The 17,878-nt window shown below is 37.6% G+C and overlaps 2 protein-coding genes across 2 annotated transcripts in view; one reads left to right on the top strand and one right to left on the bottom strand.

The window, feature by feature from the left end:
* Positions 1–11,937, top strand: part of RB195_008769 (uncharacterized protein) — a gene marked incomplete at both ends in the record, with an annotated part of 32,718 nt that extends 20,781 nt beyond the window's left edge. Inside the window, 4 exons of the mRNA XM_064195428.1 lie at positions 7,104–7,219; positions 7,471–7,541; positions 10,082–10,195; positions 11,884–11,937. Coding sequence (XP_064046573.1) covers positions 7,104–7,219; positions 7,471–7,541; positions 10,082–10,195; positions 11,884–11,937 — 355 coding nt within the window. The remainder of the gene's footprint in view (positions 1–7,103; positions 7,220–7,470; positions 7,542–10,081; positions 10,196–11,883) is intronic.
* Positions 11,938–12,251: 314 nt separating this feature from the next.
* On the bottom strand, positions 12,252–17,578 carry RB195_008768 (uncharacterized protein; the record flags this gene model as incomplete). Its single annotated transcript, XM_064195427.1, has 9 exons — positions 12,252–12,419; positions 13,209–13,274; positions 13,352–13,428; positions 13,516–13,591; positions 13,684–13,764; positions 13,897–13,971; positions 14,159–14,272; positions 17,317–17,438; positions 17,512–17,578. The coding sequence occupies 9 exons, from the start codon at positions 17,576–17,578 to the stop codon at positions 12,252–12,254; spliced, it is 846 nt and encodes a 281-aa protein (XP_064046572.1).
* Between the last annotated feature and the right edge of the window lie 300 nt (positions 17,579–17,878).

Here is a 17,878-nt window from a genome sequence, read left to right as displayed (position 1 = left end):
CGCCTTGAACGTGAAAAGGAAAAAGAAAACTGGGCGATCCGTGAAGATTCGTGTGATTTATTGCATCCAACGTTATTTCGACGAATTTGATGAATTGCTCCTGAGTAAGAGGAGAAGAAAATTTATTGCCAAGCGACTATGTGAGAGACGCAGAGGAGCGTAGAAGTAGAAACCTCCGTGGAAGAAGCTGTGGATTATTTTGTGGGCTTCCTGACGATTTCCTGTTGGTGAATAAGAAAAGAAACGAAACAGTGAGGAATGAAGAAAAGGAAAAGCAAAAAAGAACGGTGGAAATTGCAGCAGAGAGAAAAAGATAGCGAAATATGTATGATTGAGGACGGAAAATAATAATTAAATCAAATAAGAGAGATAGAGAAAACAAAAAAGAAGTTGTTAACGAAGGAAAGAAAGAAAAAAAAAGGCAAGGAATGTAAACGGTCAGTTTGAGTAGGTATAATACCTGTCCGAACACAAACAGAAAGATACATAGGAGACATTCGAGACGGAGAGCTGAAAAAAGGTTTTTAAAAAAGCAAAAAGAAATTGGCGAGGTGAAAAAAAAAAACGAGGAAGAACCGAGAAAATCCCGAACGATTGAACAGCCGAAGGTTCGCCTATCCAGCCTTTCTACTCTTGTTTTCAACCTAAATGGTTATGCATTTATGAATGAACGGATGAATAAAGGGATGACTGACTGAATGAATGAATGAATGATTAAACGAGTTATAAAATAAACAAACAGGTAAAAGAATAATGATTGGTTCAGTAAATGAACGGATTATGAGTGAGAGGATTTTCGGATCGCTGAATGAATAAATGGACGAGTGCATGAATGAGAGAGCGAGTTATAAAATAAACAAGGAAATAAATGAATAGGAAGGGGTTTAATATTTAACTAAATTTAATTATTTAATATTTAATATGAATTGGTTATTTGGTCTTTCGTTTTTTGTTTTGTTTTTTTTTTTAATTTTTATTTTTTAAAATTATTTTATTATTATTTTTAAGGTTTTTAAATTGGTTCAATTAGTCACGAGTGAAAGAATTTTAGCTTTTTAACTGGCTGAGTGGTTGAATGAGTGAATGGACGAATGAATGAATAAATGAATGAATGAATGAATGAGCGAAAGAACGAATGAGTTATGAAATGAACACAGAAATAAACGAGTAGACGATTTGTTCATTAAATGAACGTATTATGAGTCAAGAGATTTTCGAATCACTGGATTAATGAATGAATGAATGAGCTAGATAGAAACATGCACTATTTATATATTAATTCTCATTTACGACTCTGTTTGCGATGAATTTGTCCATGAAAGTGCATCAATAAAAACAGACATGCATAAATTAAATTTTCGAACATTCCTGAAGAAAAAAAAAGAAAAAAATTAGTCGGAAATTACGTTTACCGCTTGCTTGCCTTAAATTTCTGTCATGGCTGATTTCTGTCAACAACATCCGTGAAATGTAATTTCCTTTCGGAGAACTTTTTTTTTGGAAGATCTTGCACGGAAAGTGACATGATGCTGTCGCCCTTGCATAATTTCATAGAAGTCCGCGAGGAGAAGGAGAAAATTGATTTTTGCAGAGAAATTGCGTCGAAACGAGCTATTTCCGAGGAATTTTCATGGAAATTCTCTTTGTTTTCTATATATGTACTCGAGAGAAAATTAGCGCTTAGTGGCACTGACTGCTTATTTTCTGAAAATACATTCAGGGTGAATATGTAGGCTGCACAACTGATTTACGCCTATAGGTATGTTTATTCGCATATTTACAGATTACTGTACTATACAGTGCTATTTCAAATATAACATCAAAACATTGTCTGCTAACAGGAGAGGGGGGTTTCCCCTAATAGGACCCCAGCTTAATCGCCTAATTTATGTAATAGATATTATATATGCCTAATGTGGTGGAAGTTAGATACATGCACGGAAAGATTATTCTTTGAAGTAACGAAAACTGGTCCCCAACAACGCAAATTCTCACCTCATTTGTGATTTTCTTCTGCTTTTTAGTGTTTGATGATCATTTCCCAGTTCAGAGCTACAGTATGTAAGGTAAGCCAGAGTCGTGTATGGAATAATTCTTTTCTTTTACAATATTGTAAGAACAATTGGTGAACTTGCTCAAAACTAGCGCTATTGTTGCTGTTTGCAAACGTTTCGTCCAAATTTCACTCCATTGGCTTAGATCCTTTTTTGGAGGGGAGGGAAATTTAAGAAAAAAAGGGGAGAAAAATAATAGTTTTTAAAAATACAATTTTTTCAAAAATAATAGTAGTTTAATACATGTATACAAATAAATATTGATAAAATAAAGAAGTAAAAAGATTCTGATAGAACACTGTGTCGTAATTCACGTGGAAATCTGTAGTAGCTGCTTATTCTGATCCTAAAACTTTCCCATGCGATAATCCGAATGATTTATATCTATGTGTCCCTCGTTTCCCTTTTGTTCTTACTCATTTTACAGCATCTCATGAACGAGATAGTTTAAAAATGGAACGTTTTCTATTCGTAAACAAAGACAGATGTCCAGAGTATAGCATAGGGATAACAGTATAAAAAGAGACACAGACACCATAGTGCAGAAATTACGAGAGCGGACAGATGATTACTAGTTAAGACAACCAAAACGTTCCTTGGCGAGGAACAATTTTAGATTACCTATACGATGACGTCATTATTTGGTTATTTACCTATTTATTTATGCTTAATGACTTGCTAAAAAAAAAGGATGTGATAAGGAGAAAATAAAAAAACCAAATACGCTAAACACATTGTGAAAAGACAGAAGAAAGAAAACAAAATATTAGGTATTTTTTTACATGCGAACTAAATCCGTGTAAATCACTTTTTCTGGAGTCGTTAGATCGTTAGCTGAGATTAACGAGAATAAGCCCCGCCCATCGACTGAAAATATCCAATAGGAAGAAGGAGGAGAGCGTGGGGGAAAATGGGAATCTTGTGATGCCGAAGCGTGTTCACGCCGGGAACGCGGGGGAACAAATGGGGCACATTTCCGGATGTCGGAAAATGAATAATTGGAAGCGTTGCGCGACGGCGACGGCAGCATCGCTGAGCGCCCGGCGCCCGTCCCGTCGTGCGCTCTCTCTCCGTCTCTTCGTGGATTAGCGGCTCCGGGACGGACATTTGTCGATGACGTCATTGTCGGATTAATTGGTCAGCATGTATGAGCTACTGCCATACAACGCGTTGCGCGCTGATGCATCCTTCATGCATCCTTTTCGGGTAGTCAATATTTGCTGGATATGGAGTTATTTCTTTGTATATGCAACATGCGGACATGTATAGGCGCTAATAGCCGAGCAAAAAGATTGTGGCATGTGTTTCTTCTATGGGAATACGAGAAATTTAAGAAACACCGATTACAGTGGGAAAAATGGCATGGAAAGAGGTAGAAGCAGGAAGTTCGCCAGTTGTCGAACAGAGTATCCGTTAAACACTAACTGGAACGGGTTTTCACTTATTTCTGGAAAGAACGATGAAGAAGGGATTTTTTCTGGTCATCATAGCTTCGTATTAAATTGTTCCATGAGTTTCTTTCCTGCTTTCTGGTAGAAGATAAAGAATAAAGTGTCTGGAAGTGTTTCTTCTACAGAAATGTCTGGATGGAGCGAATCAATCCGCTTAGGACCCGCGCCACTACGTTCACTTCAATTCAGAATTATTAGAGGTTTACTTTTTTTGAGGTTTAATGACTTCCCGGCGCTAGCCGATGTGCCAAGTCAATGCTTTTATCCTCCCAGACAAGTCTGGTACAAATTTATCAATACCGGAGAGATGAAACGGTTGGTTGGCACTAAGGCAGACTCGAACCATCGACCGATAGTGTAGTAACAGTGAAACCTCTTACCGACTGCGCTACACCCGTCCCCACCACGATCACTTGCGATTGCTGGACTCACCACTAGTGATAAAGGAGATTCTTCACACGATTTATTGAGCTCATGGAAAAGTACGAGACACCTTTTATTTTCCTTACAGTTCAATGTTAAAATAGTGTTTTTTTATCGTCCAAGAAAAACTGACAGGATAATTTTCCAGGAAGAGAACGAACAGTGTCAGCGTTGAACATACTGTAATCTCAAGGGAATGGGTTTCAGCTGCTGTTGGTTGACAGACTGACATACCCGCTGTTTTCGCAGCAGTTGACTGATGCTTCGATGTCTGTCATCCCTAGAGATTTCTTGTTCTGTCAAAATACATGTGCGCTGTTCAGAATTGATATACTTTAGGGAAAAAAGGCTAGAAGCTGAAAGTTCAAAAACTGAACTAATCCGTGAGAATAATCAAATTTTGGGAAAATTTCCTGTTTTACAAAAAAAAATACATTATTAATGTCGCTTCATCTGAATAGGTTTTTTGAGTGTTTCATTAAGAATATTTTTTTCTCACTTAACAGGCTAACACAGTAAGTAAATATTAAGAATTTAGTAGTTTGTAGGAGCCGACAGTTATTTTTGCTCGTTTGATGGCGATGCGCTATCGATTGGGAAGGCAGTGCGATGCGTTACGGCCACGCGAGCGCACATAAGTCGTAAAGAAATTTATGGTACGAGGCGTTTTACCTAATAATCGTTCATTATTTTATGTAAGTGAGAACTTGAAGAAAAAACAAAGAAAAAAGAAAAAGAACTGGACAGGGGTTTTTTTTTTATAAAGGATCTAAATCCAAATACATATCTCCACGACTATCAACGCTCTTAAGATGCTCAATGGTGTCCTGCACTTCCCGGATCTGTTGAGAAATCTCGAATTTTAATTGAGCGATAGCTATGTTTCGATTAATATTTCTCAGATACAGACAAGAATAGCTGGGAGAAGAGAAAATTGAGGAGGAAATAGAAACAAAATCACATTCGAGATGTAATTCGATAGGTAGGAGAACTAGTACATATATGTTCATCCAATTATTTCTTATATTGTTAGATTTTGGATTAGATTACAATGTGCTGAACTACAAAAGTGCAAAATAAGTGGAAACTCTTTGAGAGCTTTAGATTTATAAACGATTTCAATTTTTTTTGTCTTTTGTTTTGGCAAAAGTTGGACTAAATTCGACCACGAGAAAACAATGTTAAGATTGGAGAAAAAGATTTTTTTCAACAAAGAAAGAGTTTTAGGAAAAAAAAAATCAAACGAAGGCTCGAGAATCATTCATTCTGAAATAGTTACCGCCTAGTTTGAACCAAAGAATTCTATGTGTATCTCATCTGAAAAAGTGTTGAATATTCAATGGATGGGGTTTTTTCCTTACTCATATTTCATATTCTATGATTGTGCACTTATCGGCATCGTCTTCCATGAAGAGAATGCGCTGCCTGTGATGGAAATTTTTATTTCTTCATTTCTTTTTTGCTAAAGTTGGATTAAATTTGACCATGAGAAAACAACGCTAACAATGACGGGGGAAAAATTTTTGAAGAATGAGCCTATCAAAAGAATAGGATGATAGAATGAACATAATGGATATAATATTAATATGATGTATGATAAAATAAATGGATTAGTAATATAATAATGTGAATATAATGGATATAATGGTGATATAATGGATATAATGGTAATAATTATGGATATAATGGTTATAATTATAAATATACTGGGTGTATTGTTTAAATGAATGTTTTTTTTTTGTTTCTGACAAACAACTTGAACTCGGATCAATTTTAAATTTTTGGGTTTTGCTGAATGTTTTTTAGTACTTTTTCGATTTCGATTATTCAATGAATGAAATAGCGGCGAATCATGCGTTTTTGAATTGAGGACGCATTTATGACTCCTGCCAGTGAGTGGATGAATCGGAGAGATATCAAAGCGTTATTTTTTTCCACCGCAACGGTGCTGAATGTTCGGTGCAGCGGTTTTTTTTTTCTCGTGAAAATCTCCTAAAGTTAGTTGCTGTAGTTATAAATACACTAGAAAGTGCTCTTATTATTATTATTATTATTATTATTATTATTATTATTATTATTATTATTATTATTATTATTATTATTATTATTATTATTATTATTATTATTATCACTATCATTATTATTGTTATTGTTATCATTTATTACCTTCGTAATGAAAATTATGCTTGAAATAATGTGATTGAATTGGATAAATAACTATTCTTTTAGTAAATTCATAAATAAATTCATAAATTTTCATTCATTTTTAATTTTTTTTCTCATAAATTTGATACATTTTGTGAATTCCGTGAATTTTTATTCAAGTAGAAATTTCTGCAGTCCGTTATCCAAAATAAGGATTTGGAAGTGACTAAAAAAGACGAAAATAATAGTTTTTTGTCACACTGCCTCCACCTAAGTATGGGATTTTCTTTTGTAAGAAAACTGTATGTAGAACTTTGCACTAAAAAAAAGCATTTCTTTCTCTTCTAGAAGTTTTCCCTTAAATTAAAGCACTTTTTGATAATTTAGTTCATTTTCACTCGAATAATTTAGATTCAATTTCACAGTCGGGTCGGTAACTCGATAACTCTGTAAAAAAAAAAGCGAATAATACCAGTAAAAATAACGGAGAATAGTAGTAATAAAACGGGTAAAGAATCAAAGACGAGTCATCAGCATAAAATTCGCAGCTTGCATTGTGTACTCTTGTGCGACGGAGCAACGCCTAAATGAGATTTTGTCACTCAAAACGTTTGCGAGGATTGCTATCCGCTATTTTACATGTCCGCGTCTCCGCACAACTCGCGCTCTCTTCGCAATAAATTTGATGCGAATTGCGAGCACGTTTTTGCATGGTTTTCGTGGCGAGGATTTCCGATTAGATCTGCTTCATGTAGCCTTCACATGCGAACTTCATCCAGATCATATGACCATGGGATTTGCACGTGCGCTACACATGCGCTAATCAATATTTAACTTGTATGTAAAAACAATAAAATGATAAATTTGAAGGGATTTTCCGCTCATAGCGCAGCATCATCGAACATTGTGTTGAAAATTTTGAAGAGAAATTTGAAGCTGAGCTGAGAGGGGAAAACTGAAAAAAACGAGAGACAAAGCTACTGATTGATTATTGATTTATCGACTAGTGGCAGATATTAACCTTTTTCAGGGTCGTTGAAAGAAGAAAAGTGTATTTTCGGGATTTTGTCAAGGTACTCAGCCATTTCCGACCAATCAATAAAAATAAACCACATCCATGGAATAGCCGTGAAGCAAAGCTAAGATGTGAGTGGGTTTTTTTTTTCTTCAGTGATCACCTTACCGCAACTACTGTGACCACCCACACCTCGATCGATAATTGATCGCAGAAGCGCGCAGTCTGGCGGGACGTTTTCTCATCTTTGACCTCCTTTTTTCATTTTTCTATTCTTATATCCTATTTTATATTTTTTCTCTTTCAATTTTCATGTTACACTGCAAAAGAAGACTGGGAAGAAGGAAATCAATAATCCTGAGTTATTGATTGATTATTTCAGTCGCTTTCACTATGTATGATTTGAATAAGAGTGGTACGATCACAAAGGACGAGTTCAAAGATATTTTACAGGTGCGGACATTTTCTTCTACAGTAATCCTTTTAGTTCCTCTTAATTAATTGGAACGAACATTCATTTTTGCTGACATTCAGATGTGGCGTTAATTAATAACTGAAGTAATTATGGAACAATTTCTTATTACTACTAGTAAATAATAAATACATTGCATTATATGCAGTGGACATTCGTCAAATTGTTTGAATGTATCTCAATTTTTCGAATCAGTGTATCTCAATTTTTCGAGAATTTTCTTTATTTTTCGGGGGAAAAAATCTCCAAGAAATTTCAAAGTATCCTGTCACATGGAAGCGCATTTTATTACACATGTTTGCTTCCTGTGGATCGACGACGAATTCGTTAATTCCTCGCCAACACGCGTTCTGTTTTCGTGTGAACGAAGATAATTGTGCTAATAGAATAAACTATGCATATTTGGCAAAGGAATTCTCGCACACACACACACACACACGCAAACGCACGCACATACGTGTAGTTTGATTAAGCATGTTTTTCCTTAGCCGTGGATTAGCTCCACAAAGAAAGCTTAAAGGCATCACCCCACGAATCTGAGGAGGTACGGATTTCAGGTGGAGTATTCGTATACGGGATGGGAGACTATGGACAGGGGGGTGATTCCGTCCATTTCTTCCTAATTGCCGTAAAAAACGGCCCGGAAGATGCGGCGCCGCACAAGGCTGGCGCGCTCCAATCGAACTTTGCTGAACTGTACTTTGTTGTTGAGAACGCCGAAACGCTCGAAGCCGTATCGTCCGGGCCGTTTTCTACGGCAATTAGGAAGAAATGGACGGAATCACCTTTCTCTCAATAATCTACGATCCCGTATACGAATACTCCACCGGAAATCCGTATCACCCCAGATTCGTTGGGTGATGCCTTTCAGCGGAAGCGTTCGGAAAAATCATCAGTATTGAGTTCTCCCCAATAGCGCTCTAAATTTAAGAAGTACTAGGCAAAGAGCGCAGCGAAAATGAAAAAAAAAATGCACAATTTCGCTAACTAGAAGACAAAAAAGTCCGGTAGTATCAATTTACCGTACGAAGCAACTCTTTACGCCAGAGTGGCGTTATGATGAAAGCGTTTTGTTGCGCATGCAAAACAAACGAAATTTATAGTAAACTAATCGTTTTGTGAAAGCAAGCGCCATGTCTTTGATTCTATGTAGTCGTTCCGATGCAACGCTGGTGTAAAGAGTTGTTTCGTTGGGTGAACTGATGTTTCGAGGTCTTTTCTTGCTCTCCTTCCATGGTGTTAAGCTGCTAGTACTGATTCACCATGTCAGAGGAGGGGGGTTAGGAGACATTCTACCTAAAACCCCATACCTCAGTATGGCTGCAACAGCCTAATTTTCCTGCATGTAACTAAATCTAGTTTCTTTTTTCTCGACGATACTAGTGTGAAGGCGCTTAACAACCGCCACTATTCAGAAAAAAAACCTAAGCGATTAGCGAACCATTATAGTTGAATTATCTGCGAAAAGAAAAAAAGATGAATAATGCACAAAATCCTGTGAAATTCTCAACCAGGATAACAATATGTTGCTTAAAAATGCGTCGTTTAGAGGCAGCATACCGCGATTCTGACGTGGTGAAGGAATCCGCCGGGAGAAGCTAGTGATGGAGTTGTAGATAGCGAGATCAGGGGTGGTTCCGCTCATCTCTGCCTGACTGCCATAAGAAACGTTGTGGGAACCACTTTGATTTTTACGAGTTACGTTAGAACGCTCCTCTATTCACACGCTTCGGTCCTTTTAGCAGCCTATTCATTGGTTTACTTGAATAGGCTGGTGAGAAGAGGTCACTGGTCCTGGACCGCTCGCACCTGGATGCGGCGCGTGCGCAGGGGTGGCACGTTGCAAATGAAATTGTCTTAAAAGAAAGTCGTATTCCACGTCGTTTCTTGCTTTCTCTTACTTTCCTTCTCTCTTTCTTTCTTGCACAATAAAGGGGAGATGAACGGAACCACCTTTGATCCCGTAATCTATAACCTTAACTCTAGATTTTCCCGTGGATTCCTTCACCACGTCGTGATATGCTGCGTGATGTGCCGACGTCGTGATATTCGATTCGTGATATGCTGCCTTCATCAAGAAAATCAAAAAAATTTGGGAATCTTCACCATGCGATTGCGGGGATGCTCCCCATTTCGACAGAAATGATAAAGGATAAATTTTTTGGCGTTAATCAGTCCGCCTGGGACCCGCGCTACCTCGTTCACTTCAATTCGGAATCGTTTGAGGTTTACGAACGTGTAACTGGCTGGTACGAATTTATCGACCCCGGAAGGATGAAAGGTTTGGTGAGCTCTGATTTGACGGATTCGAACCTCCGTTCGATCGTGCCGGAAGCGGAATCTCTAACCGCTACACTACACCCGCCCTCATTCTGACATAATAATCACATATTCACCTAATCACCATTAACATCTTCTTGCATGATAATAATCTTCTTGTAAAATTATTTCTTTTATCGGCTTTATAGTCTTCTTGTCTCTGCGTCTCTAGCACAACAGGAGAATTTCCACAGTATTTTAGATGATGATCGGTGCGAATGTTCCTGGTGAACAGGTGAATTCAATAGCTGATCGTACAATGCGAGAAGCGGACAAGGATGGTGATGGATGCATAACGTTTGCAGAATTTTGCCATGTAAGTTCATAAATAGACGAGATAGAGACTAGAGAAGCAGAGTAGTTAGGAATAGTAGGAATAGAAAGCTGTGATTGGTCAGTCGCTGAGAGTGAGTGATCATAGCCAGGGTTGTGCGTTCTAATGCAATATATTGACGAGTTAACGTATGACGAAGAATTTTTACTCTAATGCAGTGGAACTACAAATAAGAATGAAATTAAACAATAAAAAGTGGCTAGTAGATGAAAGGTAAAATAAACGAAATATGTAATTCCTTAACGATCCTAATCCTGGTTTCACTCAAGAGTACAACGAGGTTTAGGTGAAACTTTTTTATTGGCCTGACGTTTCGACAAACTCGTCTTTTTCAAAGGCCAGTTTCACCGACTAGCGGGGTTGGTAAACCACCGCGTTCTTAAAGATTGTCACCAAGGCGAAAACATAAATACACCATCAAACGCTGAGGTTTCAAGAAGAGAGGACTTGGAGATTGTCAAGTGTACAATTTAAACCTAAATTTTAAATTCGTAGAACACGAGATAGCATTCCATTGAGTATTAGTTCTGAACGTACGTCAACGACAACAAAGTACGACGTCAGCTGAGATCGCCTTGGAGCCGTAACTCCGTGCTTATCGGCAACATAAAGGATGAAGGATGAAGCGTCTGGCGCGGATTAATCCGCCTGGAATGCGCCAACGCGTTCCACTTCGATTCAGAAGAGCCTGGTACCAAATTATCGACTTCGAAGGGATGAAAGACTTGGTTGGCATCAGGGCGGTTTTGAACTATCGATCGATCATGCAGTCACGGATTGTGAAGGATTGATCAAATCCCTCGCGAAAGACGAGAAGGAGAGAAGAGTGAGAAAGAGAATGATCGAGTCGAATCCAGAAATTGGTGAATTAAAAATGGAAAGGAAATAACTATTCATGGTTTAGGCTGAAATTTTGCTGGATTTGAATGATCTAGTATTTTCTTCTTACGTTGAGTCGGACACGAGATTGTAATATTATTTATTGAAAAAAGGATAGTGTATCTATCCGCTTGGGACCCGCCCCACCACGTTCACTTCAATTCAGAATCGTTTGAGGTTTACGAACGCCTACAGTGAGGTTACCCGATGTATTAAGTCAGCGTTTTTATCCTCCCAGACACTTCTGGAGCCAATTTCTCGAATCCGGAGAGATGAAGGGCTTGGTTGGCACTAGGGCGGTTTTGAACAGTCGATCGATCATGCAGTCATAGCAGAACCTCTTACCGACTGCGCTACCTCCTCCTCCTCCTCCTCTCGTCTGATCGACATCAGGAAAGTAATAAGTTGTGGTTTAGAATTCTTATTTGTTCTGTGAAGAATAGTAGATGGCCATTCAATTTCATCAGGAAAATAAGTTTAATCCTTTGACGTCAGTCTTCTGAACTGAATCCGTACAAATCCCTATTAAGGAGGACTTAACAGCAATAGCTGATAAGTCCTCCTTAGCTCAGAGTTGAACAGGAGCTCTGTGGCGTGATAAAAGAATTTTTTCCGGTTTTCATTTGTATCTTTGGATTAGTTGTGGACTTGCACAACCTGTTCGAAAATCCATCGTCTCTTCCTGAGTTCCCTCCAGAAACGCGGGCTTAGTTAGCAGAAATTTTTTGGGATTGCTGGTCCAAAATTGCTTTGAAGCCACGACTTCAGTTCCCATTAATGGCAATTTTCAGGCAATGGAAAAAACCGATATTGAGCAGAAAATGTCGTTTCGTTTTCTGACGTAATGATGGCGATGATTTCCAATCACTTATCGATTATTTTACTTTTGTGAACGAAAGATTTATCCATGCAAGCATCGATCGACATCTGATTATGAGTATCAACAAGATTTCTTTTTCCACTTCCTTTTCTCATCACTTCTTTTTTATTCTTTTTTCAAATATTTTCTGTTTTCCTGAGTTGTCTGCGTCACTTCACATGTGCACTATTTCCAAAGGGTATCAGAAATCGGACAAATTTCCAAACAACACACATTTACTGCGTTTATTAATAATTTAAATATTTGAATATTCAATAACATGACTCAAGACAACAAGATTTATCGATTTTCTTTTTCATTAGTGTCTGCATCTCTGCTTGAATCCTTTCTTGATCCTTCTTTTGCTGTTTTTTCGTTCTCCTCCAATTTCTTCAGAATATTGTTCTTGTTGCTTTCTTCAGGAGTTGGCCCACTGCCAAAAATGTTGAACGGCAGATAACTGTCAAGCTAAACACATAGAATATTCTCATGAACGTGCATTGCAATTCTGAGAGATTTGTTTTTGGCCTCGAAATAAAAATCTGAAAACTATGCACACTTTGTTGTTGTCGCTTACCGTCGCCGGGTGTCGCCTACTGTCGCCTGATGTCGCCTGCTGTCGCCGTGTTCCCTTAGAACCCGTTTACTACACGTTAGCAGGCCTTATTTAAACTAACACTATTTCTTTGATCCGTGCCACGCTCAGCCTCCCATTCTTTAAAATAACTGGGTACCTTTCAAATATGAAGGCATATGTGAACTTTTGTAGCTCGCTATCGTCGCACTCGCTTAAATCTGTCCAAGTTTGGACCTAATTTGACCAACTACGCTATATATGCGAGATTAACGCACCTAGCTATATTTGAGCGACATTAGCTTCTTGCCACATTCATCGTTTATAGTCCCCTAAAGTCAACCACATGATGCCGCTCGATGTCGCTTGATACTTTATGGTGTTGCTCAATTCAAGCGAAACTAAATAAGGACGTATTTATTACGCCTATGATCTATTTATTGTGCTGTTCATACTCCAACTACATACTAGGCAAACAGACGCTGTCGCGTTGCTTATTCTTACTGTCACGGATGGTCGCTTATGCTCTCGATGCGGCCGAAACCAGCAAAACGTGATCTTATGCTCTCAACTAGCAACGCCATAGTGTATAACGACCTCAGCACCTATCTATCTCCTTTTATCAGAAAACCGATGTCGCTTGTTCTCGCTCGCTCTCGCTCGATAGTATAAAAGCAACTTACTGATTGTTTAACGTCGGGAAACGCTGCAGGATTTGTTAGACATTCTCGTGCATTCACTAGCATCTGCTGAAAAGACCACTATTTGTGCAGTCGCTATCACTCTCACGGATCCATTATCGATTTATTGATTAGTTTAGACTTACTCTTAACATTGGCCCAGAGCTGCTAACTCTGCATGCTACAGCGGCCATCGCTTGCGTTGGTGTCATTGCGAGATTACCTGTGATGCGCACAAATTCTAGCAGATCATAGATCTTAGGACTAATCAATATCAATCAATACTAATCAATATGAATGGCAGACATACAGTCATCTGGTTCTTTCGTTCTTTCTTCAGGCTTAATAGCACCGAGAATCTCAAGGAACACATATTTCACACCATTCTGAAAACAAAATCTTTGATTTGGAATTTATTTTTAGTGTTTAATGGAGGCGTGGCCGTCCCATATCGAAGCAAAACCAGAAGAAAACCCACCATTTGCTTTGCGGAACATTCTAAATAACGCATAGCATGCACAGAATTCTTCAAATTCACACCATTTGCAGGATTAAATGACTGAAATTTCTTGTAGAAATGTCTTCTCTGGTAGGAGGCGGAGTTTACACACATCTCTTATTGGATCGTTGTAATTTTGTCAGTGATTTCAGTGCAAAAAAAAATGCCTACGATGGACAGTGTTGCTCATACCGTTCGTAAATCGCATTTGCTTCGTACGAGAAATAATGGTACATGTGAGAAATATAAATTGATTTTGGAGTACCACTGAAATAATCGAAATCAATTCCTCACATCGGATTCGCGGGAAAAAACGACGTCATAATCCTATGTTGAAGAAAATAAGAACAAGTGAAAAATTTTTGTTTTCGACCAATGATAGAATAGTGTCCAATACAGGCTGACCAATCACACAATTGGGACCTGATATTCGGTATTTTCCCTTGAAACTCACGTATTTTTGGATTCGCATTATAGTTTTCGGGGATTCGTCATCAAATAGGAGCATTATAGCTCTTGCATTATGTGCATCATCTGGTAACAAATTGTTAGCATGTAATTCGACCATCTGAAATATAAAAATAAGGTAACTACGGAAAAAAGCAACTAATAGCCAATAAGAGCAGAGACGTTTAAAAAAAACTGACGAATATGGTACCAAGGTGCAGGGTAGTATTTAAAAGCTTGGAAAAAATTGTAATAAAATGAAATAAATGCAAAAACTGGAAAAATGTTGTGATCAAGTAAGTACGTAAAGTAAAGAGAGAAACAATGTTTATCCCTGTGGTGACTGCACAACTTTGTAGCTACCGTATCCATCAAATAAAGCTCGTCACTGCTAGCAATACAGGTTAGTGATTTACGTATCTTCGTAGTACCTCAGTGATCTCAAAACTTTCTGTCTCATTCTCCTACATATGTTAGAATCAGAGGAGGGGAAATAGAGAGTATATTGCGAGAGGAGAGTACAGAATGGAGGAGTGGAAATATAAGGAGTATACTTTGAAGGAGAGTAGAGAGAATGGAGAAGTAGAAAAAATAAAGAGTATTCTATGAGGGAAAGTAGAAAGAATAGAGAAGGAAAGAAAATAGAGAGTATATTTCGAGAGAAGAGTAGAAAGAAGGAGAAGTAGGAAAAAATAAAGAGTTTATTGCAAGAGAAGAGCGAAAAGAATAGAGAAAGGAAGAAAACAGAGCATATAGCATGAGGAGAGTAAAAAGAACAGAGAAAAAGAGAAAATAGAGAGTACGTTGCAAAGGTAGTAGAGAGTAGGAAAAGTCAAGGGGGCTTTTTTTTCTTGTAAGAAGTAGAGGTCTACGCTTTATTGCACATGTGTCTCATTCAGTCCCACAAGCAATTTTCGACGGAAAAGGCTTCGGATTTGCGACTTTGCGAAACCTTACAAAAGCGAAAGCTAATTTTCCTGACGAAGCCCTGCGGCAATATGCGACAACAAAGAATATGATTTTTTAATCGGTTTTTGTCCCATCGGTAACCCAATGTTTTTTTTGAAACGCTTTCTGAAATAACCTTCGTAGGCTTCTTCAATATATGTATCTTACTAGAAATATCGTCGAAATAGTTATCAAACAAGTGAGGTAAGCGAGCGACAGAAGCGACAACGAGCGATTCTGTCGCTTTCTTACCTCACTTGCTAGATAATAATTTGTTTAATTACTATTTTAATTTTATTTAATTTTATGACATTTTAATAATTAATAATAATCTTTATGCAGAAGAAAATGCTGTGAAAATGCTACAGAGAACTGAACAGCAAGAAAAATATTGACTGCAAAAAAAAATGGAAGTAAAAGCAGAAGAAATACGGAAACTCATACAATACGATAACGAAAGTGTAAGCACCCAGTAGATGGTTGCTAAGCGGAAATTCTTAAATGTCTTAGAAAAAGAAAACATGACATAAAAGTGCATTTGCGCATCACGGAGAAAAAATACTTGGAAATAGCAGGAAAAGGAAGCGTTACTTAAATTTTGAGGATTGAAATCGAAATCACGACGTTGTGAGGGAAACGAGGGAATATGCAGGCAAGTTCCATCATATAGGCGGGCAGGGCAAAGCAAGCAGTGTTGGTGACTTCGAGCGAGCATAAACTGAGAACATTGCCGAAAATCAATCCTAATTGAACAAATTAAATAATTGAATAAATGAAAAAAGTAATAAAGAGATAATAGATGAGAATAAATGAAATTGAATAATAAAAATTAACTCTACAACGCTTAAGTACGGACAACTCCGTAAAGAAGAGAAAATAGAGTAAAATAAAATAAAAACAATAAAAAATAATAAAAATAATAAAAATAATAAAATAAGTAGAGAAAATTTAAAAACGAGCCTTATGTTGGTAACGGCTGTGAGCTAGCACTGGTTACTAGGGAGCCAAAGCTAGGCGGATTGAAATCTCGAGCTTAAGCAAAATCGAATTAAATTAAAACATGAAATTTGCAATATTTTTTTGAAAAACAAGTTTTAAAAAAATGAAAATAAATTCAAGCGTATATTACTATTATTATAAAAGTGAATATCATCCACTTACTATTAAAGTCGAGTCAAACCTACCTGAAATTCAGTCCAGTAGCGTAAACAGAAAGAGCTTCGAGAAAAACGAAGAAGAATTGAAAATAAAAAAAAATTACATGGATTTTATTTTATTTTGTACACTTTAATTGTATAGGGATGGATCTGAGCTGGGCTTATAACGTAAATACGTAGGTCTTTTTCTTGTATTATTTATAATTTTCTCATTAAGCCGTGAAGCTAGCGGTTAGAAGTTTAGTACCACTGATCGCTGCCGAGATTCACGTCGTTTTCACCTGTCTACAATAAAAATTTATATTTCAAATTTATAAAATCATGGAATGGAAATATATTAAATTAAATAAATTTGACGAATACATTGCTGGAGAATTCGAGAAGGTTAGTGCTCGTTAAGCGTATTCAACACTGCAAAACAGGTGATCGACGATTTATGCAACACGTATTGTTGGACGAAAACAAAAAATTGGCATGAGGATCCGGTCCTGAATCACGGCTGTGTTTTTCTTGAAGAAAAGAGAAAGAAGAAGAAAAAAGAAAAGAAAAGAACTAAAATTGAGCAAGTTTGTGAAGAAATTCGATCATTTCCAGGAAAAAAGCACTTGAAGTAGGGTTTTCAGCAACGGAAAACTTTCAACAAAAAAAAAACTTTCAAAGATGGAAAACTTTCGAAAACGAGTAATTCTCAACAAAAAATGGCGCCATGTTACCGCATCCGCACCAATTGATGATTATCGATCGAACGCCGTCACGTCATGCACAAGCAGGACAATGATCACACCAGAATAAAAAAGTTTCCAAAGAAAGAGGGAATTTTCGAAAAAAAAAAACATCACGGTCACCTATGTTAATTGAAAAATATGGCGATTTAAAGGCTTTAATTCCGGATAACCAGGAATTTCCAGGCGAAACACGAAGAAACGCGGTGTTTCGGATGAACATAAGCCATATAGGTGGCTTTTTCTCTCTATCACCACAGACTTCTCGTAGACGATTGTCAGAAAATCCCGAGAAAATCGATACATATATTTTCTGCACGCCCGCTCTACACGTTTACCTGGAACAATGTCCGTCGATCCTGCACGTAAAGCATCCGACACACCATTTCTCCGGTCTCATCCGGATCTTCCGTGAAATAATCATCTCGAAATGCATGAATCAATGCAGTTTTTCCCACACCTGAAACGTAGTGATGTTTGTACGACGGTCACATGTCAAGAGCAAGAGGGTCCCGTAAAGAACCAAAACCAACCTCGATCACCACAAACGAGAACCTTAAGACGATTAATCTGAACGCATTCTGTGTAGACTTGCTGCATTCGACTGGATGCTACCAAGGCACGGCACGGCGAATCAATTCCACATTGATAGCGTAGATCACGTGATAAGCGCCTAACGGACTAACGTGTGAGAAATCGATACGCACCAAATACACGTGTGGATAGGCGTAACGCAACCCGATGAGTGGCTGGAGACTTCAAACTCTTCAAAATACCTATTGATCGGTGAAATCAGCAGTTATCGATTTTTTTCCTCTTAGAAGAAAAGTTAATTAGGACTAGTTATTAATTTAGAACTGGTAAAATTGTTAGAATCTTCGAATATATATCTAGAAAACT

The sequence above is a fragment of the Necator americanus genome, chromosome III, assembly GCF_031761385.1.
Source record: "Necator americanus strain Aroian chromosome III, whole genome shotgun sequence".
Lineage (NCBI taxonomy): Eukaryota > Metazoa > Nematoda > Chromadorea > Rhabditida > Ancylostomatidae > Necator > Necator americanus.
The sequence above is the reverse complement of the archived record's forward strand: the minus strand, read 5'-3'. Positions and strand labels throughout refer to the sequence as shown.